We start from the raw sequence: 25,610 nt of genomic DNA, 5'->3' as shown, positions 1-25,610 counted from the left end.
CGCACGGGCGCTCACCCAGCAGTTTTGACCACATATGGGAAGGAAAAAAGAGTGAAGGGAGGACAGTTCCATGGATGCCACTGGCTCTTTGCCTTGCACAAGGATAGACAGCCGTCCCGGAGTCTCAGAACCGTCTGTGCTGTTTCCAACTCCATAGGGACGTACCCCCTCAGTGGGGCCACCTTCTCTTCAGATGGATAGGGAGGGGCAGGTGGCTTTACTGGGAGCCCCTATCCGTTTAGGACAGAGCCCCACTCTGATTCTTTTGGTTTCTAATCGCTAGCCAACCCCCCTGGAGCATGATAAAGCCCTCAAAGCCGGGCGCCACCCAGGATGACCAGAACGAGGGCCCATCTAAGCGGAGTGTCCTATCTCCTGCGTCCCCGAGGCCAATCCCCGAGACACAGAAGCCGAGTGAGAAGGGGATGGTGGACCCCTCGGGGGCCGGCTCACCAGGAAGGCGCACAGCATGTAGAAGCTGATGAAATAGTAGTAGGCGAAGTTGGTGCCACACGTGTACTCCTCGCCCGGGGCGTAGTCTGACTCGGGGTCGCACAACTTGCCGTAGCTGCAGGCCAGCAAGATCTCCTGCCACGCCTCCCCTGTCGCACACCTGGACGGCACAGGGTCCTGGTGGCCTGTCCGCTCTCGGGGGGCGCCCCCAAGCCCCTCCGCACACATCCCCGTCCCCTGCCCGCCCCCGAAGGAGGCCGTGCAGGTCCCTGGGTTCACCAAGCAGCTCCGAGTGAGGTGGCCCTCAGTTTCCCCTCTGTGCTGCTGCTCCACTGCTCCCTACGGGGCACTAGGAGTAGGAGCTAAACTATAGGAAAGCGGTTTCTTAGCTGCAGGGACAAAGTCAACCCATGCCTCATGTCACCAGTGGGGGACCGCAAGGGAGGGCTGTGCCACCCATCGCCCCCGAGAAGGGATGTGGGGCCCTGGCTCCTCTTCAGGCAGATGCGGTTGGGGCAACATGCCATACCCCACGTGGGGACCTGTGACATCATTTTGGAGCCCGGGGGGCAAAATGAAGATGTGGGGCCACTTGTTCGAAAATGATTTTAAAAATGGCATCGGTTGGGGTGCCTGGGTGGTGCCTCAGTTAGCGTCTGCCTCCGGCTGGGGTCATGATCCCGGGGTCCTGGGATCGAGCCCAGCATCGGGCTCCCTGCTCCGCGGGGACCCTGCCTCTCCCTCTCCCTGCCTTGTGCTCTCTCTCTCCCTCTGTCAAATAAATAAATAAAATCTTTTTAAAAAATGGCATTGGGTGCGGAATGGTGAACACAGCTGACTTCCATAAGCGATGGGACATTTCGAGGCTGCACAGGCCACAGGGCCAGGAAGGGGACCCCACCTGCAGGGCCTTGGGGGGTGGGGGGTGGGGACGGGGTGGGGGCAGCCTGAGACGCTACCTGAAGAGCAGTAACACAGCTTGTGGGAAGGTCTGGAAGTTGTTGTTCCGGTTTATCTGGGTCCCGTCCACCATGGCGATCTTCCCAAACATCTGCGAATCACGGAAGGCTCCCACCGCGGCACCTGGACCAGCGTCCCCTCCGCCCAGGCCCCGCCATCCTCTCCCACCTGCCCTGCTCCCCTCCTTCCCCCCTCCCGCCTCCAAACCCCCTTCACTGCAGACCACAGTCGACCAGAAGCCAAATTAATTGGATTATTTTCAAGGCTGGGTGAAGCTCTTCCCATGAAGCCAAAGGAAAGCAGGGCGGACAGGTTTTCCCAGCACAAGCCAGCTTAGGGACTCAGCGTGGGGAGCGGGGGGAGAGGCTGGCCAGAGAGTCGACTGAGACCACCTGAGGCTCTTATCGGGTGGCCCCTGCTGTCCACTGCGCCCTGGGTTGCTCCCAGCTGACCAGCTGCAGCCCCTGGGGGTAGGGTACCCACATCCTTCCCGTCGTGCCTCTGACACCTGGGTGGCCAGGACAGGGAGGGCCCGGCCTCCATGCTGAGGAGGCCTCCCTGGGGTCTGCAGACACCCCCCTCTCACTTGGCCAAGATCCCTCCCTGACCTGGGCCCACCTGCCTCTCACCTGCATGCCGATGACGGCGTAGATGAAGAAGAGCATGACGATGAGCAGAGCCACGTAGGGCAGGGCCTGGGGGTGAGGAGGGAGGGTCACCTTCCTGCCCCACCTCGGCCCCAAGCTCACTGTGCCCTGTGGTCACCCCAGGGCTCTACCCTGGGCCGACCCAGGGGTGAGTCCAGGCCCTCCAGCCCCTCCAGGCCTCAGTGGGGACTGGCCGGGACCCCGGCCAGGTGGGCTGGGCAGGCACACCTGAAAGGACTTGATGAACGTCCACAGGAGAGTGCGGACTCCCTCTGCCCGGCTCAGCAGCTTGATCAGCCTCATGACCCGGAACAGGCGGAAGAAGGCGCTGGAGATGCGGGCGCTCTCGTCTGGGTCCTGCGGGCCAGCAGCCCCAGAGGTCAGTCTGGAGGTGGCCCCTCGGAGGGGTTGGGAGCGGGCGGGGCGGGAGGGGCGACGTGTGTGTGTTGGGGCGGTGTCCCTGGTGGGGGGCCAGCCCCGCTTGTGGCCCCTGCTGCGCACCAGCGCCCCATCATCCTTGGGCCCGGGAGGGAGGTGGGCCAGGCGGGCCGCAGGCCCCTTCTCAGGAGAGGCAGCCGCGGGGGAGGCTGCAGCCAGGCCCCTGCCTGCCCTTCGGGGGCTCCTGCCTCCTCTCACCTCCTCAAGCTGCCACTGAGCGGAGGACACTTTCAAGGCAGTCGCCCTGGAGCGAGGCTGCTGTGTCACCATCTATTGAACACGGCCACCTGCCCCCCCAGCACGTGGCTGTCCTAAGCCAGGCGAGCCTCGCCCTCGACACCCGGATAACCCTGGGAGGGGAGAGCCCCGCCAGGCTTCCCGCGTCCCCAAAGACCTCGTGCCAGCGAACTGTCACTGAGGTCCTGCGCCGGCCAGCAGTCGCGGTGCTCGCTGGGCGCTCCCATCTGGGCAGAGGGGGCCAGCGAGACCCCTCACCCCCTGTCCCACGGTATCCATGCACCTTCGGCCCCGCAGCCCCGCCCCCACCCTCGGCCGGACCCTCCGGGGAGCCTGCTCTAGGGAAGGAAGCCTCGGTGCCGGCCCCCCCATGCAAGCCATGGCCAGGCGAGAGCATGCAGGCTGCAGGGCGGAGAGCTGGCGGGCGTGCTGGGCAGGCTCATGCAGCCCGGAATTACAACGTTCCCGCAGCCTCCACCCAGGCAATACAGTCCTCCGCTGGAGGCCAGGAAAGTCTGTGGAGAGAAGAGACCAGGGGAGGGGCAGGGGAGGGGAGGGGAGAGGAGGGACACAGGGGGAGGGGGCGGGTGAGGACAGGTGTCAGAAAGGACACACAGAAGAGTTAAAAGAGAGAAAAAGAGCGGCAGGGGATCGAGACCCCGAGGGGCTGCCAACCGGGGGCGGGTGGGGGGTGTGAGGACGAAGCTGTAGGGGCGGTGAGGCAACAGGCTGGGGGCAAGGGAGCACGAAGAGGAGGGAAGACCAGACGGGGACAGGTCCCTGCCGTGTGCAGGACGTGCCCACAAGGCCCAGGGCTCGGGTTCCTCCCGTGTGTCTGGGTTAGGTGGTGCTGGGGGCATCCCTGGGGGCCCTGCTCATCACTCACACCCCTGCACCCCTGGGTCCAGGGAGCCCGCCAGCCCCTGCGCCCCCGAGGCCCTCGGGGAGGTCTGGGGCCCCCACCGCAGCTGTTTCTCCAGCACCCCCGGCCCTCGAGCGTGGCTGAGGCCTCCCCCCGGTGCCCAGGCTCTTAGGTCCGGTGTTGCCGGTGCGAGAGCATCCCTGTTTCTGGTGACTCTGAGCTTCTCCCCTGGGCTGCCTCTCAGGAGAAACCTTAGTTCGGGAGTCGCGGGACAGGGGACGTCGCTGCTCTATCTTCCAGCTGTTTGTGGGTCGACTGGTTCCCGGGACACCGGCTTCCCCACCAAGCAACACCGTCTTGGGGGCAGCTTTCCCCGGGGCCGCTGCTTCCCAGGCCCGCCTCAGAACCACGGGGAGAACTTACTAGATTCCTTCGCTGGGTCCCCACCCAGGCCAGTTAAGTCAGCTTCTGGGGGGTGGGGTCGGGGTGGGGGCGGGGGCAGCTTCCAGACCTTTAAGTGCATCCCAGGTGATTTTAATATGCGGCCCAGGATGACAACCAGTGTCGTAGCCCTGACGGCCAGGACGGCCGCGACCGGGCACACGCGGCCGTCTGAGTCACGGCGGAAACGGAATCAAACCAGAAACTCATTGCCTCGTGGGTACCAGCCACATTCCAAGTGACCGTGTGCACGGGGGCGTCTGGAGGCCACTGTCCTGGACGGGGCAGGTTCCTGCCGTCGCTGAAAATGCTACCCGAGTGTGGCCCCTACTCAGCTCCCCGGGTTGTATGTTGGGAACATAAACCAATATTTAAATTGTAAAGCCCTAAGGTGACTTCAGGGAAGCGACGCTGGTACACCTGCTTCTACAAATCGACTGTCTACAAATCGACTGACGACCGACAGCCTCTGGGTCCTCCACCAACAAAGAGGTGTTTTGATGGATCCAGGCCTCCCCCGCACAGACCTCAAGCCTCTGCAGGTTTGGGCTGTTTATGTGCGTTCTCTCTTCTAACTGAGCTTTCCGACCCCGGGGCCTTCGGGATGCTCTTCCCCAGTGGAAACTGGACGTCCACGGGAGTACGGGACACCCACGAACCCACCCGGGCTGGGCTGGTTTCGCCAGGACCCGCCGGGCCGGTGCTCGGCCCCACCCTCACGGGATTGGAGCGGACGGGTCTTTCCGTGGCCTCGGGGGTGAAGAGGACTCCCAGGCCAGGCCCTCCCCGGACGTCAGCCCGCAGCCAAAGCCACGGAAGGTACTGCTCCCGCCAGGGCTTAGAGCCTAAGGGAATCCCAGGCTGAGGGCCCCTTGTTCTCAGGCCCAGACTTTGCCTCAGCCGTACCCCCAGCCCGCCCCCACCTCCCTGCCCCCTTTCAGGCGTCCCCAGGGCCACCCCTACCCACCTCTCCACCCACCATGGGGACATGGGGATCGCCCCTGGCCTGGCCGGGTCTGAAGCGCCCATCATCATCATCGGGCAGCGGGCAGCTCAGAAGGCAGCCTACACCTGGGCGAGGCCTCCGGCTTTGGGGCTCGCCCCCAGCCCCCCCCCCCCCGGACCAGAAGCCCGCGTGGCCGCCGTGGGCAGCTCAGAAGGCTGGGTGCTCTTCACGGCGCCCCTCCCGCGATACAATTCTCGGATCTCTTCCTCCCTGCCCCCTGCCCCCCTCTTTCACTCCGCAGTGACCCTCCGCCCCCCGCAGCTTCAAATCTGCTGGCCTCCGAAGATCTCCAACGTGGGGACCCCTCTGGCTGCACCCCCTTGCTGCCCTCAGTGCTGTTCCTCACCCACCGGGCGCTCATGCCCCTACCCCACTCCTCCTGGTCCAGCTCCTGGGGCCACACGCCTCCCGGCCCAGCCTGGGCCCTCGTGTGCCCCTTTCCACAGTGCCCTCAATGCCCTTGCTCCGCCCCCGAGCTGCTCCACCCCATGTGCCAGCCTCAGGACCACGCCCGGTGTCCGGTTTCCTCCCGCAGCTCCCGGGGTCACCGAGCATGACTCCAGGGTGAACCTGAGCTCACTAGGCCCCCCAGACCCCATCGTTCTTCCTGCGATGAGCTCATCACCTCGGTATTCCTCACGGGCCAGTGCCCGTCCTCGTCCTCGGGGCCACTCCCGTGGCTGCCCGGGATGAACCCCTAGTCCCTCCTCCCAGCCCCTGCTCCCTTGCGCCCTTCACCATCCGTGCGGCCTCTGCTTATGCTCTTCCCCTTCCCGTGGTCTGACTCGTGTCCTTTGCTGTCGCCCCCGAACATGACCCTTTCCTCCACAATCTTCTCTCACGCGCTACGAGTTTCTCTCTGTGCCTGCGCTGTCCGTCGTCTCACTTTCCCTAAATTAATCAACACGCACCACTGCCCAGCAGCTACCTCTGCTGAACGCCTTGCAAAAGCTCTTTTCCTGTTCTCACGCCCATTTCCCCCCACTTTCTGTTCACTGCTCCATCCTAATAAGTGGCTTCAACCCCACAGGCTACCGATGTGTCACCCTGCTCACGGAGGGCTTCCAAATTGCAAACCGAGTGGCCTTGCTGCCTTGAAGTCTATGGGATCTCAACCCCTTGGCAGCTGGCTCCCCCCCTGCACCCCTCCCCGGGCTCCGACCATCCCCTCCACGCATCGGGGCCCAGCCCCTGCAGATGCAGCTGCTCGATGCAGAGTGACCCTGGGCTCCCCTCCTGCATTTCCAACGACTCGCTACCCATTCCTGCCCGTGCACCCGGCCGCCAACCCGCAGCCCCGGGACAGAGCCTCGGGGAGTGCGTCCCCCCCAGCCTTTCCGTTTGGGAGTCACTGAGCCACCTTGGACTCCTTCCTTCCTGCGGCCCCCGGATGCAGTCACCAAACCCTGTTGCCCCTGAGCTTTTCTGTTCCTCTCCTGCCACCAGAGCTCCGACTCTCGTTGCTTTATGCCCGCTGGCTTTGCGTCCCCTCTTGCTACCACGGATGGACTGCGGCTTTCTTGCTCCAGCTTCTCCCCGGGACACTGGGTCCTAAGCCCTTTCGTTTATTCAAAGACTTTGCTCCTGTAGCTACTTCCTCACTACCCGACATTTGCAGAGCCTGAGGATATGCTGCCATTTCTCGTTTCTCGAGTCTTCAAGCCCCCCTGCCCCCAGCTTCTGTCCTATCTCTCTCAGCAACAAGACACCTCCAAGGAACTGTGCCTCCTTGCATTCTTTGCTCCCCCTCCCCGGTCTGTGGCAACTGGGCATTCCTCCCCCTAATTCCTACCAAGGTCCCTGTTGATCGCCCCATTGCCAAAATCAAGTCAACGTCCAGTTCTCCTCCTTGACTCGTCTGCTCTCCTTGATCTCAGGGCACCAATCTCCTTCGCTTCCCGGGCCTCCACAGCCGATTCTCCCTTAGTTCATTCGCTGGTTCCTCCGTGTCTCGCCAGCGCCTAAGCGCGGCAGCGTTCCACGGCCCAGACTTTGGGCCCCTCTCTCTGAATACCCCCTCCCTTCTCAGCAGATGTCGTCCATCCTTCAAGACTTTATTTTATTTATTTATTTTTAAACATTTTTTAAAAAGATTTTATTTATTTATTCACGAGAGACACACACACACAGAGAGAGAGAGGCAGAGACACAGGCAGAGGGAGAAGCAGGCTCCATCCAGGGAGCCTGACGTGGGACTCAATCCCCGGACCCGGGGTCACGCCCTGGGCTGAAGGTGGCGCTAAACCGCTGAGCCCCCGGGGCTGCCCCCTTCAAGACTTTAAATACTATCTTCAAATCCTACCTACCGCCTGCCCTAGGCCCTGAGATCCAGACTCAAATCCCAGCCTACTTGGTGTCTCCATCCAGACACCTTGTAAGCCTCCTAAATTACCATCCCTAAAACAGAAACCTTGGTTTCTGCCCCACACCTGCTTTTCCAGCAGTTTCCATATCTCAGTAAAGGACAGCTCGATGGCTTGGACAAAAATCCTTGTAGTCACCCTCAATCTGTTTTCTCTCTCTCACTCTAAAAATCAAGGCCGTGTGCAAATTCTGTTAGCTCAACCTCCAAACGGGTTGGATGTGCCCCGATCCTTGCTAGGTCCACAGCAGCCCCCGTCACCTGTCATAGGTAATCATGCACCGCCCTCCCTGAGGATGCCTTGCGTCCCCCACAACTTGCTCTCGACACATCAGCAGCCAGAGGGATCCTTTCAGAACGAAAACAGACCAGATTTCAGCCCTTGGAACGGCTTTCATCTCTCTCAGAATAAAACACAAGCCGTAACCACGGCGTCCAAGGGCCTAAGTGACGTGGCCGCCGCCTTCTGTCTCTGACCTCACCTCCACCCTTCCCCACTCCGGCCACAAGGGCCTCCTGCTATTCCGCAACCTCTGGGCTTTTGCATTCACGCGTGTTTCTCTCTACGACGCTCTGTGCTGACACCGGCGTGGCTCTCCCCCTTGCTTTATTTAGGTTGTCGCCCAAATGTAATTTTTAAAAAAGATCTTATTTATTTATTTGGGAGAGAGGGCAGAGTTAGAGAGAGAGAGAGGGAGGGAGGGAGAGAGAACACAAGTGGTGGGGGAGGGGTGGGGCGGAGGGAGAAGCAGGCTCCCCCCTGAGCAGGGAGCCCAGTGCAGGGCTTGATCCTAGGGCCCCGGGATCATGACCTGAGCTGAAGGCAGATGCTTTACCGACTGAGCCGCCCAGGCCCCCCTCAGATATCATCTCGACACCAACCTCCCTTCCAAGCTTTTATCCTGCTTTATTTTTCTCTGCGATGCACACGGGGCATACCTGCCTGTTAGACATTTTTTATGGTCGGTTTGCCCCCATGTTCCTTGCTGTGTCTCCAGGATGGGTACAAGGTGCTTGATAAGTATTAGGTGGCACTTAAACACACGACTCACTCCCTAGCTGGGGCCCCTCATTCTCGTCATTCTTACCACCTGCCCCTTGCACCCAGGTTGACTTTTTAGAAGAACAGTTTTAATCCTTCTACTGCTCTGATCAAAAACCTCCTGTGACTTCCCACTGCCTGCTACAGAGAGTTCAAGGCCCACTCAGCTCTCCTTACCTCTCCAGCCGTACCTCTGCCCGCCCCCCACCGCCCCCCACATGCTCACACGCTTCTGCTAGCCCAGGCCTCTCAGTGCTCGGAATCTTCCATCATTCATCTCCTGCTCCATGCCTCTCCCACAGCTGCCCTGCCTGGGGTGCTTGCTCTTCCCTCTGATCCCCAGCTCCCCCTCCTTCAGTTTGGACCACCTCCAGGAAGCCTTCCCTGACCGCTCCACCCTGAAAGACCTCTCCCTTCCACAACAGCCCTCGCCGTGGACAGCCTGGCACATGCATTACGTCCGCCCGGAATCTGAGTTATTTGTCCGCTCTGTGGGCCTGTGGCTCCCGTCATGGCCATCTTTGTAAACCCCCGGGGCACCATGCTGCACACACAGTGGGTGCCCCACACGTTCCCAGGGACCGAACAAGTGCTTGCACCCCACCCCAGCGGTGGCTCTGTTTGCCTGGTACTCACATCAATTTCACTGAGGATGACGTCAATGATGCTGCCGATGACAATCAAGAAGTCGAACACGTTCCACGGGTCTCCAAAATAGCCCTGGGAAGGACGGTGATGGGAGAACCAGGGGGTGAGCTCTAGGGGGGGAGAAGCGTTGGTGGCCAGCAGAAGGCGGTGGTCCCCGGGTGAGGTAATGCAGACCGGTCAAGCCAGGCCAAGGCAGGGTGTGCATGGCGCTACCTTCCATTAGTGCTCCTGCGAGCCCACTCACCCCACTACCCCCCTCCCTCTGGCTCTGCATGATGTGGTTGGAGGGGAGCAAGAGAACAGCTGAGAACTCAGGATTTGGGGTCCTGGGCCGGGTGGGGGACTCTTTCATCCTCCCCAGCTCGCAGCCCTGTCTGGGGCATCATAGTGTGGACCTGCCAGGGCGTGGCTGGGCTGGGCTGGATTGGACAGGGCTGGATTGGGGTGAGAGTGGACTGGGGGACCACAGACACAGCAAAATACTCCCCCAGCCCTGGGCCTCTTCTTCAGAAGCTTAAGGGGAGGCAGGGAACATGGGATACGTTCAACAAAGGGCACGGGGAAGAGGCAGCCTGAATAGCTTCATGTCCTGTGTCTGAAGGTGGAGGTAGGCAAAGGGTGAGGACGGTGCCAGATGAAGGGGGCCCCCACGAGAGCGGGTGGGGGTGCTCCATGAGCAGGCCCCCACACCCCAGCACTCACCCTGGCCTTGAATGCCATGAGTTTGAGGACCATCTCCAGGGTGAAGATGATGGTGAAGGCCACATTGAGGATATCTGAGATGTGGTTCATCTCCTCTGACTGGTTGTAGTGCTGTGGGGAGGCAGGAGACGGGTCTGGAAGGGCCCAGCTTCCCCGCCCTGCAGGCTGTGGTTCAGAGATCCGCGCTCTTCCAGGCTGCCCCCAGCATCTTCCTCGGGCTTCCTGCTCACTTTTTATTTATTTATTTATATTTATCTATTATTTTTTTTTCCTGCTCACTTTTAAAAATAATCTCAGAATACGAGGCGCCTGCTTGGGCCAGCCCCTGAACTCCACCAAGTCTGATGGGTCCTCCTCTCCCGCAGAGAGATGGTGAAAGGAGGAGGAGAGGGTCGTGCTGAGCACACTGGTCTACACGGGGGCCACAGGACCAGAGCTTACTTCCAGATCTGTCATGGGATGACCAGGAGGGGAGGTCCCCCAGCAGAGCTCTGGCTGGGACAGGCTCCATCTGGTCATCTGAGCTCAGGACTCTGAGAGAAGATCACTGGTTCTACAGCGGCTATTATCACCAGCCGCAGGTGCACAGGTGGGCCTCCGAGCTCACCTAGCTGACTCCATCTGCACTCTGCTCCCCGCCCCGTGACGGCGAGGCAGTCGAGCGAGAGCCACAGCCCCCTTGCCCCACCTCCGGGATCCTCCTTCAACCTACTTCCTTCCACCGTTTGCTAAGGATCTCTTACTTTTTTGGGAAGTTGGTGAAATCCCACTTAACTCCCCAAAACCTTCCCAGGTAGTTCAGAAGGATCTGGTGGCTGCCCCACCCGACCCTGTCTTGGCAGGACCGTCCAGGTTAGACCCAGACTTGAGCCACTGCTATTGATGCTCTGTATGACTTGGGCTTGCTGCTCTGCCATTGCGTTTCCACGTCCTCATCACCTGGCAATAGAGCCCTGTGGTTGGGTGCGTCTGAGGCGCCTCGGGCCAGGGAGCCTCGCCCGCAATTCTATTTATACAGGCCTGATGGGATCTGATGCTTAATTAAGGTCTGCTAACGCTGCTGCTGATTATGATATTGTCTATAATGTATGCTCAACTCCCAGGAGACACCTGTTCTGTGAATATTAAGCCCATTTTTCTGGAGGCTGGAGCCAAAATCCCAACCAACTCAATCACCCACATTTGCAACAGCAGAACATAAGCCGAGAAGGCACTTTCTACTTCCTACGCTGCCTCGTCCTTCTGCTTAGCCGTCTCCTGTTTACAGAACCGCGCAGCTATTTGTAGGGGTGAGCTCCGCCTTAATAACCGTTGGGTGCCGGGCAGCAAGGCCTGGGACCAGTGTAGTCCTCTGTCCCCCGCAGCACCTCACTGCACAGCGCCTGGCACAGCAGGTGTCTTGGGGGGAAGGAGACAGGAACCCTGCCCACCCCCTGCCCTGGGCCATCAGGCCTTGGGCCATGAGGCCCTTGTCTCCCGGGGGCCCTTACCTGCATGCCCAGGCAGATGGTGTTGAGCATGATGAGGGCAAACATCAGGTATTCGAAGTAGGAGGAGGTGACAACGTACCACACCTGGTACTGGTATGGATTTTTGGGGATATAGCATCTCAGCGGGCGGGCCTTCAGGGCGTACTGTACGCACTGGCGCTGCGACACGACACCACAGGGCCGGTCAGCCCTGAGGAGGGCCCGCCCTTGCTCCCACACCCCCCTGCACGGGCTTGAGGGCACCTCACGCTGTCCTGCTCTGCCAGGAGCAGCTGTGGCCGGGAGCTCGGGGCTGATGGGCTCTGCTGGCCTGTTCGGGGGAATGAGCTCCCCCAGCCCATTTCCATCATGGCTCTTGCCCCACCCAGGTCTCTGAGGGGCTTTCTCTGGGCATCACGGGGTTCCCACGAACAGACGGCCACACCACCCCTTGGTGTTGCTTCATGTTGGGGATGGGTTGGAGATGGGGAGAGTGTTGGAGGCTGGGTCTGGGCATGCGATGGAAGTTCTGGGGTCATCCTCGGCCACACTGGCCACAGCCCAGGGCTCAAGCTGGCGGAAGGCCCGTGGGGGCTCTGCTCCCCACCTCGGCCCAGGCACCTGGTTCTTGTCCAGCTCACAGTTCTTGTACTCAGTCTCCCCCTGCTCCTGGAAGGTGACAATGACGAAGCCCACGAAGATGTTCATCATGAAGAAGGCAATGAGGATGATGTAGATGATGAAGAAGATGGCCATCTCCACTCGGTTGTTGTAGACGGGGCCCATGTCCTCCTTGTAGGAGTCTATGGCCTGGTAAAGTAGCCTGGAGGTGGGCAGAGAAAAGGCTGGGCTGGATGGGGGTGCTGAGGCAGGCAGCCCGGCCAGGCAGGGTGGGCTTTATCCCGGTGGACACGGGGAGCCAAGGGAGCTTTCTGAGCCGTCGAGCCACAGGACAGAGGCTGGCACAGGTCCTGCGAAGGGCCTGCCTTCCCGTGGGATGCATCACCCACCCTCATCAATCAGTGGGGCTCCCCATACGGGCCGAGGCCTACACCTGTCGGGGGGCCGTTGTCTCCGTGGCCCCCGGTCAGGATGTCTTTGGAGTGGCCAGAGAGCAGACTCGTCCTCCAACCCTCCGAGCCGGTGGGCCGTTGAGCGCTCACCACGGGCCCGGCACAGAGCAGCAAGGGCCGCAGACGGGCAAGACGGCTGCCGGCACCGCCCCGACCCTGCGGGTGTTGGGCCCAGGGCCAGCCCTCACTCACTGGGGCCATCCCTCAAAGGTGGACACTGTGAAGAGTGACATCATGGCGGAGAGCACGTTGTCAAAGTGGAAGTCGCTGTGTATCCACTGGCGGGGACGCAGCTCCATCTGCGTGGGGTCCCCGTCCTTGTACACGTAGTAATAGCCCCTGAGGTGGGGACGTGCGGTCACTCACTGTGCGTGGCCGGGCCGCCTCCTCCCCACCCGCGTCCCCTGGGCCCCGGGCCGTGGGCGCAGGAGAAGAGAAGGCCGAGGCCGCGGACGGAGGAGACACTGCTGGGTCCTCCCTCAGCACAGCTACCCAAGACAAGGCCCTTCAGAGCATCCTCCCGGGCCTCGGGGCTCAGGCTCCCAGGTCCCCCTCACACAGGGCCCCGTCCCGGGCCGTCCCCCGTGCGCCCTCGCCAGCGGTGCTCAGCCCACCTGCACTCCTGCTCTGTCATCTTGGATAAGTCATTGCAGCTGAAGAACTTCCCCTGTGCCCGAGGAGGGAGGGAGAGAGGGAGGGACACACGTTGTCATGGAAACAGGACTCGGGGCTAGGGACCCAATAGTGGAGGGGAGGGAAGGGGGTCGGAAGGAAGAGGAAATAGGAATCGCTGGGCTCTGCTCCTCCCTCAGGGCGCCTGTCCCCCCACTGCTCTAGGAGCCCTCTTGGGGTCTCCCTGCTGTAGACCGAGAAGAAGGGTGGCCCCGCCCTCCTTGTCCTGCCCGTGGGGTGGCCACGGGGCTGCTGTGGGAACAAGAGCTACAGCGCTGGAACCCAACGGGGCCGCGGCGGTGCGAACTGTCCCGGAGGGGACCAGGGGTCCCGCACGCCCCTGCCCGAGGGCCTGAGAGGCGGGCGCCGTGCCCCCCAACACCGGTTTCAGCCAGAGCAGTCTCTCGTCTACACCACGCGCTGGGCACCCACAGAAGGGTTTGTCCGAACAAAAGAGTTGACTGCTAGGTCTCCACGGGGCCAAATTGAGTTTGAGGCCCCCCGGAACGTGGCCAGGTTCCCTCAAAGGCCCACGGAGGGAACTGCCCCGGCCCAGGACGCGCCCGTGGGAGGCACAGCGGCCCCTCCTGGCTGCGGGGCGGTGCCGTCCGCATCCCCTTCCAGGTGCCAGAGCAGAGGGGCTGGGGGGCAGGTGCCGCTGGGGGAGGAGCCGGGGTCCACGCAGTGGCTGCCGCTGGGCAGGTCTCCGGGCTCTCGAAACCAAACACGCAACGCGGGAAGCAAACTCCTGACGTAACGTGGGGCGTACGCGACGAGCATCCACGGGTGCAACGCGTGCATCTTGTCCCTGATGTCTGAGCATTACTGGAAGGGGCAGTACCTGGGGGTCCTCCGGCCAGAGACCGAAGCACAGGGGGCGTGTGGGGGCTGAGGGGCGGCTGCTCTTGCTTGGACGGGACACGGCAGCCCAAAGAAGGGGCCGCTTCCCCATTCCTGCAGGGAGCGTGTCCTGAGGGCCACCAAATGCCAGGCCCAGGCCCAGGCCGGGGTCGGGGCGAGTCAGACACAGACTCTGCCCTCAGGAGAACCCAGGGCCCCTGGCCTGGCGGGGTGGGGGGGCGGGGGGCGGAGGGAGGGGCCAGCCCTGTGCTGGCGCCGGGAGGTCACACGCAGGGCAGGGGCAGCCCGGTTCAGAGGCTGAGCTCTCAGCCCCCACGCGGTTTCCTAGGTGATGCCCCGTCCACTTCTCCAGGACAGGACCCAGCGGGTCCAGGGAGCCCCACCCTGTCTCCCCAAAGCCTGCTCCCTCCCCACAGGGAGGGACTTGGGGGGTTTGCTCAGCCTTAGCAGGGACCCCGGCTCAAAGAAAAGGCCCCGTATGGGTTGTTGAAGCACCGAGCGTCCGTAAGATGGTGCGTGGCCTAAGTCTGGCGGCGGTGACCTCGCCGTGGGTACGGGGGCAGGAGCGGATGGGGTCCTGAGAGGCAGTGTCAGGAGGGTGGGCTGTAGTCAGACACCGATTTCTGCGTGGAAGGCAGGGGCATCTGGGGATCGGCTGGGTGGGAGGGGACACCCTTGCGGGGCTGACTCCTGCAGAGGGACTGCGAGCCGCGTGCCCCCAGGGACGTGGGAGCAGAAGGAGGCAGCTCCGGGGGTAGGTTGGCGGCATCCCTCCCTCAGAAGCTTCTGGTAGAGACGAATGATGCCAGACAAGCAGCCGGAGCTGCGGAGGAGCCCAGCTGACTGAAGAAAGGGGAGGGCATGGGGTTGGGGGGGGCAGGTTTTGGGCAGGCCTGGGGGGCGGGGGGGGGGGCGCTCACAGGTCCCGTCCTCACCGGGAAGCCTTAGAGAGCCCGGAGGACAGCAGGTGCCACGGCCCTGGTGGTGGGCAGAGCCAGGGCCTGGAGGGGCGTCGCTGAGGCCACCTCCAGACCCTGATGGCCCGGCCTCACAACTCCGGGCCCTCGAGGGCCGCTGTCGTCCCGGGTTTGGAGCTCCCTTTGCTTGGGGCGGGGCCTGACGGCGGCGGCGGGTGGGGGAGGGCGGCAGAGGGGGGCCGGGGGGGCTCACCTTGAAGAGCTGGACGCCGATGCAGGCGAACATGAACTGCAGGAGGGTGGTGACCAGGACGATGTTCCCGATCGTGCGGATGGCCACGAACACGCACTGCACCACGTGCTGCGGGGGGAGCGGGCACCGTGGGGGGGCTGCCCAGCCCTCCGCCCCACGCCCCGAGGCCCCGCTCCTGGGGCCCCACCCACGCCGCTCACCTTCAGCCCCTTGGCTCTGTTGATGGCCCGCAGGGGTCGGAGCACCCTGAGCACCCTCAGGATTTTCACCACGGAGATGGTGCTGGACCTGGGGAGGCGGGCGTGGGTGCTGAGGGCGAGCCTGCTGCCGTCCACACTGCCGGCTCCCCGGGTGCCCTCGGCACCGTGAGGGACCCCTCCCCGGCCACAGTTCCCATTTCTCCCCGCAGACTGGGGGCCCCCGAGGGAGGGCTGTGCTCCCCACGGACCGCCCTGCCACCGCCTTGCCCTCTGCCTCCCCTCCCGCCTTCCAGGACACTGCTCGGTCCACGTAGCACATCACTCAGTCCGATTGGTGACACCCTAGGGGACCCTGGGCCCCCTCAGCACCCTGAGAACCGCCCCCTTGTAGCTCGGCGCCCACCGACAAGCCGCCGCGGAGGGGCCCGGGCCCCTGGCACTGCTCACTCAAGTCCCATGGAGATGAGGGACACGGCCACCACCAGCAGGTCCAGGATGTTGAAGTAGTTGCGGCAGAAGGAGCCCTTGTGCAGGAAGGCGCCGTAGGTGGTCATCTGCGGGGAGAGGCGGCGTCCTGGGTGGGGGCCTTGGCAGCAGGTGAGCCCCCCGGAGGACGGAGGGCCTCTGGAAGGAGCGGCCGCCTCAGTCAGCTCCGAAGACGGTGTCTGACTCTCCTTCTGCTGTGGCTCGTGCTCCGGGCTCTGCTTCCAGCTTTGCTCGTCTCCGCGGGTGCCGGGGCTCCCAGGCTCCCCCCGGGGCCGCACACCGGGGAGCCCCGGCCCCCTCTGCCCTACACCACGAGCTACAACTCCTCCTCCTCCTCCTCCTCCTCCTCCTCGTCCCTGGGAAGCTCCTTCAGGAGTCCCCTCGCCCCAGGCCTGCTGAGTCAGGCTGAGCAACCCGCTGTCACCTGTCCTCCTTGCACCGGAGGCCGTCCCTGGCCCGACCCCTCCTGTCCCCGTCCCGTGGCTTCCTCCTGTGCCCTGTCATAATCTCCCAGGCCCTTTGCACAAACACATTCTGCCCTTGAAGTCTGAGGAGCTTGAAGCCTTTCCTGGCGTTCAAGGTGATTCCATCTCAACTCGCCCTCCTGCCTCTGAGGCCAGGCCTCCTGTGCCACCTGTGCTGCGTCCCCGCCCAAAGGGACTCCTTTCTCCTCTTGGAGCACATCCCGGACACATCTCTCACAATGCACGTGCCATTGTTCCGTCCTCCTGGACTGCTCCTGCTCTCTCTCTACCTCAAGGCCTAACTCGAATGCCACCACCTCCAGGAAGCCCTCCTGGACCTCGGGGAAGCCACCATCCCTCTGCGCAACTGCTTTAGCAGTCAAGGGGCCTGAAATAAGGAGCCGTTGTGATTTCCTGTAGCAGCCTACTCTGGGCTACTCCTCCGGCAAAGCTCCTCTCCCCTTCCTCTTCCATGAAGGTGAGGGCACCGTGACACGGTGGTGTGAGCTCAGTGTGTCCGCCTGACAACGGGAGAGCAGCGACGTGCTGCGGGTCAGGGGTGCAAGGGCCGGGACGGGGCGGAGCTGCCAGAAACCCACAGGGGCAAAAGGCCCTTCCCTGGGGACGCCCGGAGAGAGGCCTTCCAGCCATGTGTCACAAAGGCCCAGGAACAGTCACAGCTCTGGGGTCTGTTCCGCGGCTGACTGTGCCTCCCCCCGGAGGAAAGGTGCCAAGGCTTCCTAGAAGGGACTGTGCTCACTGTGAGGTGCCGGGGGAGGGGGTGCACAGGCTGCCGCTGGCTGAGCCTCCTGTCTCCACTCCCACCTGCTCACCTGCTGGCCCCAGCTTAAGAGCAGCAACCCCATCTGCTCTCCTGGCTCTGCTGAGTCTTTCCCTGCTGCTCCCTGCCTTCCTCTCCCTTTTCCCTCCTCCCCGGCACCCAGCCTCCGAGTGAGTGCCTCGTGTATAAATGGGAGCCCCAACCACACTTGAGGTGCGGTTTCCTGGCCTGTAGACACTGCTCACCCGGGCTGTCCTACAGCCTTCACTTACCTTGAGGACAATCTCCACAGTGAAAACAGAGGTGAAAGCGATGTCAAAATACCCAAGGATCTGGTGACAGGGCAGGGGGGGCAGAAGTCGGTGAGAAGAAGGGCTAAATAATATCATTATTATCTTAAACACCATCCTCACCACCATCACCTGCATCACTATCACCATCACGAACATCATCACCACTGCCACCACCATCACCACCACCATCATCACTATCACCACCACCACCACCACCACCATCACTACCACCATCATCATCACCATCGTCATCACCATCACTACCACCACCATCACCATCATCACTATCACCACCACCACCACCACCATCACTATCACCACCACCATCATCACTATCATCACCATCACCACCACCTCCATCACTATCACCACCACCAACACCATCATCATCATCATTAAAACTAGGCAGCAAGAGCCTATCTGTGCTGCACGCTATGACAACACTGTAGAGAAGGAGTGGATTTGGCAGTGTTGGCCCTCCAGGGACTTAGACTCTAAGAGAGTCTGAAGCCTACGGCCACTTAGAGCATACATTGGGCACCAGAGTGAGGTGTGAGGGAGGCTGAGACCTGGGGGGTGCTGAGCTGGCAGGGGGCACGGGTCTGCCCTCACCTGATTCCTCACAGACTCGGCCCGGATGGGGTCCTCAGCGGCCAGGGCGGCGCTGCTGAGCAGGATGAAGAGCAGGATGAAGTTGGTGAACCAGGTAGCGTTGACAATGCGGTGGCACAGGACACGGATCCTGCGGGGGGACAGAGAGGGAGGATCAGGACGGCTGTGAGCTCGTGGGCACTCAGGCCTCCTCAGCCTCTGACCAGCAGGGACACACCGGAGCCCCCTCCTGGGTCAGCGGGATGGATGGCCTGTCTCTGATGGGCCTGCGTCTGATGGCCCACCCCTCCGTGTGTCCCTGCAGCCCTCGCCCCTCTCCCCCGCCAAACCCCTCCCACCACCCGCTCCTGGACGCCTCCTCCTCCTGCGCCCCGTGGTTTCCAGCCAGAGGAGCACGGTAGGCGGCCCCCCGTCCATGAGGCGGGCAGGTGGGCCCCATGAACACTATCGTCTGTATATTTTGAAGGTGCAAGACTGAAGCCAGTAAGGACGGCCTTTTTGAGAGCGCCCTCAGTCACCCTGCACGGCAGCCAAGGGGCCACCCACTTGTTGGTGGGGCTGAAGATGAAGAAGGAGCTGGCTTCTGGAATGGGCACTGCCTTCTCTTTCAGCTGCAGCTCAGCCAGGGGCCGTGGTCGGGGGCTCACTGGGATCTCAGGCTCGTCTTCCTCATCATCGCCTGTGGGGATGGGAGAGAGAGACGTCGGGGGTGTCTTTATAGACTTTATCCCCCTGGGCTTCTGTGCTCTGAAGGCAGCCATGAACCCCGGGGCCAGCGAGGGAAGGTGGAGCAGGCCGATGCCGGACGTGCGTCCGCAGAGGCCAGCCCGGGCACCTCCCTTTCCCCTTAGGTCTGAACCGTCAGGGAAAACTGTCGGTCCCCGAATCCTCCAGAAGTGGGGCCAGCAGCCACGTCAAGGAGCCTTGCTGTTTCATCGTCTGTCCCAGGGCTGGACTCATACCATCTCGGGGGCTCGCAGCTGGGAAGGGGAGAGGGGACCCCGCCTCGGGTGACCCCTGAGCTCTGCCCCCAGCTTGCTGTGCCTGCTAGGCAAGCCCCGTCCTTCCTGGCCTCCGCTCCCCAATTTGTGAAATCGATTAGGGGCAGGGGGCTGTTGGAATAAGTAGACCCTGCTTCCTCTCCTGGGCTAGGATTCTAAAAATAGTCATTCCAGGGGGGAACTGCCAGCCTGGAAGACGGAAAATCAATATTCCTCGAGCTTCAGCCGGTCCCCAGTAGGGAGGCAGATCCCGGGGTGGGACGGGTCGAAGCGTAAGAGATGGACCGTCTAGGTTCATCGGCTAGGTCCCTGGGCCTCACGAGACAGCCCATGACCTGAGGTCCTCAGCTGGGGGTGGGGGGCAGGGTCCGGTGATCAGACAGGAGGCCACTGTGCCCCTCACTGTGCCAGTCTCGCCCAGCCCCTTGCTGCCCTCACTCCGTAGCCACCTCGCCCCTACCCCTACCGGCCCCTTGATGGAGCTCCTGGGGGAAGCCAACACAGAGCCCGCGGACCGAGCCGTCTCTACAGGGTCCGTCTGCACCAGCCCCCAGCTTCCCCCCTTCTCCCTCCTTACACCCAGCATCCTGATGGGCGCTTCCCAGCTGGCCCGGGCTACCAAGGACCCCAGAACGCAGCTTATGCTTAATGGCAGAAGCAGTTCATTCTTGGAGTTAGTACAACTGCTTTCTCTGTCCCCTTGTCTATACGCCCATTTTGTTACTTCCGTCGTCCGTATCTTCGGTCCCAAAGCCATTTGCAGTCATCTTTGGAAAGAAGCAGGATAAACATACCCAACCTCCTTGGTAAGAACTCTCTTCCAGCTGCCCGCAGCCCCTCTACCCTCTGCCCTCCCCCTTTCTCTCCAACCCTTCCCCCTTTCCTCATCGACAGTGCCAGTTCTCTGGGTCAGCCACGCTCATCCACTAGGTGATGGTCGTTAGATGGAACAGCTTGACAGGAGTGTTGGTAAAACCCAAATATTCATTTCTGGTGGACTTCTGCAGAAATATTATTAGTTCTGTCTCTATCTGCTCCTTTCTCCCCACATGTCACATTGTAAAATCCTTTCATGTGCTCATTCATTCTACTGATGGGGACTATGCTGTGCCCTTTGAGGCATGAAATGTCCCCCAGGAGATTAGTAAGAGTCACTGGGGCAGGGGCGCCCGGGGTGCTCAGTGGTTGAGCATCTGCCTTGGGCCCAGGGCATGATCTTGGAGACCCAGGATCGAGTCCCACGTCAGGCTCCCTGCATGGAGCCTGTTTCTCCCTCTGCCTGTGTCTCTGCCTCTCTCTCTCTCATAAATAAAAAAATAAAATCTTAAAAAAAAATAAATAAAAGGAGTCACTGGGGCGAACAGATGCAAATCAGCTGATTCCACAAATAGCCGTGAAATTGCACCAGTGACCCAGGGCTCCGAGGACCAGTGGGGAAGCTAAGAGAGAACCCCAGGGCTTTTGGGCTCCAGGGCCCTCCCAGTGGCTTTTACACCTTCATCCGGCAGCCTGGTTCTGCTCTCCCAGGGTCCCCCCTTGGCACGATGGACGGCTTTCTGCGGCAGCCACTGGTTATTTGCATTTGCGAGACGCTTGTAGTTTATCTGTGGCTGCGTGTTGCCCTCCCGCCCGCCCTCCCCTCATCTCGTCGTCTCGATTTACCCGCAATGCAAGTCACAGTCGTGTATCCATCCCCATATCAGTCCAGCCCCCAGCCCTGCCGGGCGCCGGGTGGTGAGTGACCTGCCCATCTCGCACGCCACACGGACAGACCCGTGCCCCTCCGTGGTGTACTCTGTGTGGCCAGCACGGAAAATCTGGAAGTGGAGTCCTCAGCACCGAAGTAGCTAACTGGCCCTCAGTAAACACTGGCTGGATTCAGTGAAAGTAGAATGTGTCGTGTGTCGTAGGGCGAGGCAGGCCGGCAGGCGGCTTACACGCATGACTAGGTCCCAAGGGATGTCTCTGTGACCCCGTCATGGCAGGGCCCAGGTGTCGGGGACAAGAGAAACCACGCCCAGCGTACGCCCTGGCAGTCCCAGGACCCTCACCTGGGAAGTCAGCCGAGGGGTAAGGATCCTTCACTTCGTTGACATTCGATTCAAACTCATCGATCTTCAGCTGTGGGAAGGAACGCGACAGAGACGATGAAGGCAAAGCTGCCGTTTCCGCTTGCTGAGCGCTTACTGGAGGGTCGGTGTCGGCGGTCGCTCAGGCCTCCCGCCAGCCTCGGGGACAGGCAACGTCAGGATCATCCCCTCTTTTTTTTTTTTTTTTTCTTTAGGATCATCCCCTTTTTACAGATGAGAGGCCAGGCCCAGGAAGGTCAGACGAGCTGCCAAGACCTCAGCCTGGCACCTCCGGCTTGGTCCTCCGGGGTCCCGCTCCCCGACTCATCCCTCTGCTTCCTCAGCTTCCAGGAGGGCTGAGCGGAGCCAGGCGGGCCGAGTAGGGAGTGGTGAGAAGCCAGCCTGGGCCTCTCGCTGGAACAAGGGACGTCAGGTGGGGCGGGGGCCCCTTGACGGGGGTGGGAAGCTGGGATTCTGAGGAAGTGCGGTCCCCGGACTGGGGCCACAAAGGATTCCTTGTGGGAGTGTAGCCATTGGCTTTCTCCCCAGTGGAGTAGAGCTGGAAGCCCTCACCTGGCCGATAACCAGGCCGATAGCCCGTCTCCACCTCGCTCCCCACCCACCCACCAGCACCCTAAGGCTTGGGGGTGACCCAGAGGACTCGCAGAGTCCCTCCCCAGCCTGCCTCTGAGATACCACTCACGGTAGGCTCACCTTGGCGGTGGTAGGGATGCCCTCACCCTTGGGTTTCTGCTCTAGCTTCTTGGCCATCACGGACTTCTCCTCCTCTGACTTATCTGGGAGACCCCTGAGTTAAACAACAAAAACAAAAACCAAATAACAAGGAGCCCACAGTGGCGACCTAACTAGAAAGTTCTCAGGAACCCGCTTAGCCTGATATCAGGCATCCTCAGGAGGGTCTCACGCCCAGGGCTCAGGGGCTCGGTGGAGGATGGAACGGTGCGGGCTGCCCATAGGGAAGGGCTGTGGGCCTGGGTGGGGCGGGGCGGGCTGAAATCCTGCAACCTCCCACGGGGTGCCCTGCCCCGGGGTGCCCGGCTCTGCGTCATGGCCAGTCCTGAGGCCTGTGGGGAGGCTGACCGCCTCCAGTGCCGCGCCCAGGGACACCTCGTGGGACTTTGGGGCGGGTGACCCTGGGCTCAGCAGGCCCCTCCCCGCGGGCAGCACTCACTTGGACATCTTCCTGCGCTTTCTCTCCTCCGCCTTGGCCTTCTGGGCAGAAGTCAGGCTCTCTGCCTCCGCCAGGTTGTCCACAGCGATGGCCAGGAAGACGTTGAGCAGGATATCTGAGGGCGTCCGGCTAAGGAGTCTTGGGTGGTGGATGAAGGGAAGCCTCTGGGGCTGCACCCGCCCCCCCCCCACCCCCCCACGCACTGGCAGGACTTAAGCCTCGGTGGCCTTGTTGGTGGGCCTCTTGCTGGAGTTAGTCCATGGGGCGGCACGGGCCCGGGACGTGGGCAGCACCTTGAGGGGGGGCCCACTCGCGCGGGGCGCCCCAGGGGCCTCCAGCACCTCGCATTCCCCGGGGGTCTCCGTCAGGGAGGGCCCTGAGCGCGGGTGCATTGCTTCCCTCCTCCCCGCTGCCGGCTCACCAGGCACCGGGGCGCAGATCTCAGAACCTTCGGGCTCGTCTGCCCTCCCACCCCACCTGCCTGCTCCCCGTCCGCCTCCCCGTCCCCCTTAGGCCTTCGGACCAGGCTGCCCGGCACCTGTAGGCCCCACAGCCAAGCCTCGTCCTGCCCCTGCCCGCTCCGGGGGAGGCCCTCCTGCTGTCACCAGTCACCTTGTGCTCCCCGAACTTCCCTGGCCTTCTCGAACCCTCCCGGCGCTTGCTGTTCGCCACGTGCCAGCCCCCACCTCCACCCTGAGTCTGGAGGCTCCCTTGCGGCCAGAGGGCCTTGGCCGGGTGCGTGGGTGCCCTGGGCCCTCTCCCGCCGCTCTTCGCCAGGCCCCCCTGTTCCCTGGGATACAGTTGCCACAGACGAACAGAATGATGAAATAAATGCACACGAGCACCCCCGGGTAGGACGGGCCGCCGTAGGCCATGATCCCGCTGTACATCATGGAGTTCCAGTCCTCGCCCGTCAGGACCTGGGGGGACGGCAGGGCGGCTCAGAGGGACCCCGGCCTGCAAGGCCCTTGGGCCTCTCCTCTCTGCACCCGCGGCCCGCCTGGGAGGTCCCTGCTCTCCCCCTGGAACCTCCCCCCAGGCTCGGGCACCTCACCGTGGCCTCTCCAGGGACAGGGGGTCGACCCTGGGCTTTGGCGTGATTCTAGGGTAACCAGGCCGCGCCCACCCAGGCCTCCCGGCACCCCAGCCCCAGGCTCCTGCACAGAGGGGCGCTTCTCTGCTCTCCGCTAGGGGGGCTGCCCCGCGAGGCCCAGGCTCTGAGGCCGCAGGTAAGTCACAGCGTGACTCTGGGTGGCCTCCGGTGAGCGCCGGCCGAGCCGGGTCTGCTGGGGGACAGCTCGCCATCTAATCCTGTGCTCAGGGACCAGAGCAGGGATGGGGCCAGAGCGGGCCCTGGGCTCCCTCGTGCAGTCTCAGCCCGCCAGGGCCAGCGCGCTGCCCATGGGTCCCGGGGACAGAGACAAACAGGACACACGGGGCACAGCTCCCAGCCCTCAGGAGGGTGGAGGGGGAAGCCCAGGGGAAGGGGCCTGGAGAGGGGCCTCGAACTCCAGCCAGCAGGTGAGAGAAGGCTTCCCGGAGGAGGCGATCCTGAAGGAGCAGAAGCGGGCGGAGCCGCCGCAGCCCGGCCTACCTGGAAGACGCTGATGAGGGCCTGCGGGAAGTTGTCAAAGTTGCTGCGCCGCACCTCGGTGTCCTCGAAGTCATACCTGCCCCCGAAGAGCTGCATGCCCAGCAGGGCGAAGATGATGATGAAGAGGAAGAGCAGCAGCAGCAGGGAGGCGATGGAGCGGATGGAGTTGAGCAGGGACGCCACCAGGTTGCTCAGGGACGTCCAGTACCTGAGGGCGGAGGCCGAGGTGCAGAGGAGCCTCCGAGCTCCGGCCACCTGGGGCAATGCTCCAGCCCGCGGGCGCAGAGAGAGCAGGGGGGACTGGGGGGCCTGGGGGGCCTGGGGTGGGGGACCTCGGGGGCCCAGGTTCGTGCCACACCCCCGCTCTCCCGTCCCTCCAGCACTTCTCGTGCTTTGACATTTCGTGTTCCTTAGAACCACGGCCAGTCCCGCCACCGGGCTGCAGGCCCCACGAGAGTAAGGGCCACTTCTCTCCTGCGCCCCCCGCACCCCTGCACCTAGCACAGCCCTGGCGCGGCGGGTGCCCCATAAACCCGGGCACCAGGGAGCCCGCCTCTGCTCCCTCAGCGGCGCCTCCCTCCTTATTCTTCGTCCCAGTCCTCACTTCCATCCCCAGTTGGTGCGACTTCTCCTTCCCTCTCATCCTCCTCCCCCTGCTCCCCCTCCTCCCCCTGCTCCCTCTCCTTCCCCTCCCAAGCTCGGCCCCTCTCCACGCCCCCCTGCATCCCTGCCCTGCCACAGGATGGTGAGATGTAAGGGAGAAAAAATAAAGGAGTGAGGGCAAAGGGGAAGGTCATTTCCCTTGAGGATGGAAGTCCTGGGCCAGAGGCCTCCCTGAGCTTGCCCAGCCGCTGAGCCTGACCCCGACCCCGGGGCAGGTGCCCCGCACGCTGTCCCCTGTCCCCCTGCATGCTATCTCCCTGCACCCTGCCCCCACTCCCTGCCCCCTGACCCCCTGTCCTCTATTCCCCTGTCCCTGCTCCCTGCCCCCCCTGCCTCCTGTCCCCCTGGCCCCCATCTCCCTGCTCCCTGCACGCTATCCCCCTGCCCCCTGCCTCCTGTCCCCCAGGCCCCTGTCCCCGGCCCCCTGGGCCCTTGCCCCCTGCCCCTGTCCCTTGGTCCCCTGGCCCCCTGTCCCCCGTCTCTCTGCCCTTGTTCCCTGCCCCCTGTCCCCCAGGCCCCTATCCCCAGCCCCCTCTGCCCCTGTTCCCTGCCCCCTGGCCCCCGGCCCCCTGTCCTCCTGCCCCCTGCATGCTATCCCCCTGCCCCCGCCCCTCTGCCTTCTGTCCCCCAGGCCCCTATCCCCGGCCCCCTGCCCCCTGTCCCGCCTGGAGCCCCAGGCCCCCCACCCCGCCCGCGCTCACTTGGTGATCTTGAAGATCCTCAGGAGGCGGATGCAGCGCAGCACGGAGATGCCCAGGGGGCTCATGGCGCCCGATTCCACCAGCAGGATCTCCAGGAGGCCGCTGCACACCACGAAGCAGTCGAAGCGGTTGAAGATGGACATGAAGTACTGGCGCAGGCCCAGCCCGTACATCTTCATCAGCATCTCAACGGTGAAGAGCGCCAGCAGCACCCGGTTGGCCACGTCTGCAGGGCGGGCGGGTGGGTGGCCCAGCCTCAGCCCCCTCTCCCCCACCTCCGGCCCCTGCCTCGGCCAGGCCCTCCGCCCACGACTCCCTCGCCCCGTTTCCAAAACATCGCCCCTTTCCCCTCTCAATGTCCGCGAACCCGGCGCGTTTCTGCCCGTGGCGGGAGCGCTGACGCAGACTTCTCGACAGCTCGACCAGGCCATATGCAGCAAAAGTGTGTTTTACTGCTTTTGGTTTCACTGAATTCAGCTCTGCCGCTCTCACGACCGCCCGAGTCCGTCTC

At 62.8% G+C, this 25,610-nt stretch overlaps 1 protein-coding gene across 2 annotated transcripts in view; it reads right to left on the bottom strand.

Moving 5' to 3' along the window:
* The window catches only part of CACNA1S (calcium voltage-gated channel subunit alpha1 S), a 63,450-nt gene that overhangs the window by 8,740 nt on the left and 29,100 nt on the right, over positions 1-25,610 (bottom strand). Inside the window, exons 11-33 of one of the 2 annotated variants that reach the window (XM_038541920.1) lie at positions 25,100-25,325; positions 23,736-23,943; positions 22,941-23,061; positions 22,142-22,256; positions 21,664-21,757; positions 20,932-21,001; positions 18,426-18,558; positions 17,880-18,009; positions 17,247-17,306; positions 15,691-15,797; positions 15,244-15,331; positions 15,044-15,151; positions 12,955-13,007; positions 12,533-12,679; positions 11,889-12,090; positions 11,289-11,447; positions 9,799-9,909; positions 9,085-9,168; positions 3,194-3,250; positions 2,289-2,417; positions 2,043-2,108; positions 1,413-1,504; positions 454-613 (exon numbers count right to left, since the gene is read on the bottom strand). In XM_038541920.1, coding sequence (XP_038397848.1) covers positions 454-613; positions 1,413-1,504; positions 2,043-2,108; positions 2,289-2,417; positions 3,194-3,250; positions 9,085-9,168; positions 9,799-9,909; positions 11,289-11,447; positions 11,889-12,090; positions 12,533-12,679; positions 12,955-13,007; positions 15,044-15,151; positions 15,244-15,331; positions 15,691-15,797; positions 17,247-17,306; positions 17,880-18,009; positions 18,426-18,558; positions 20,932-21,001; positions 21,664-21,757; positions 22,142-22,256; positions 22,941-23,061; positions 23,736-23,943; positions 25,100-25,325 — 2,720 coding nt within the window. The remainder of the gene's footprint in view (positions 1-453; positions 614-1,412; positions 1,505-2,042; positions 2,109-2,288; positions 2,418-3,193; positions 3,251-9,084; positions 9,169-9,798; positions 9,910-11,288; positions 11,448-11,888; positions 12,091-12,532; positions 12,680-12,954; positions 13,008-15,043; positions 15,152-15,243; positions 15,332-15,690; positions 15,798-17,246; positions 17,307-17,879; positions 18,010-18,425; positions 18,559-20,931; positions 21,002-21,663; positions 21,758-22,141; positions 22,257-22,940; positions 23,062-23,735; positions 23,944-25,099; positions 25,326-25,610) is intronic. The other variant, XM_038541921.1, reaches the window with a different exon arrangement.

Source organism: Canis lupus, chromosome 7, assembly GCF_011100685.1.
Source record: "Canis lupus familiaris isolate Mischka breed German Shepherd chromosome 7, alternate assembly UU_Cfam_GSD_1.0, whole genome shotgun sequence".
Lineage (NCBI taxonomy): Eukaryota > Metazoa > Chordata > Mammalia > Carnivora > Canidae > Canis > Canis lupus.
This window is presented reverse-complemented; position numbering and strand designations above follow the sequence as displayed.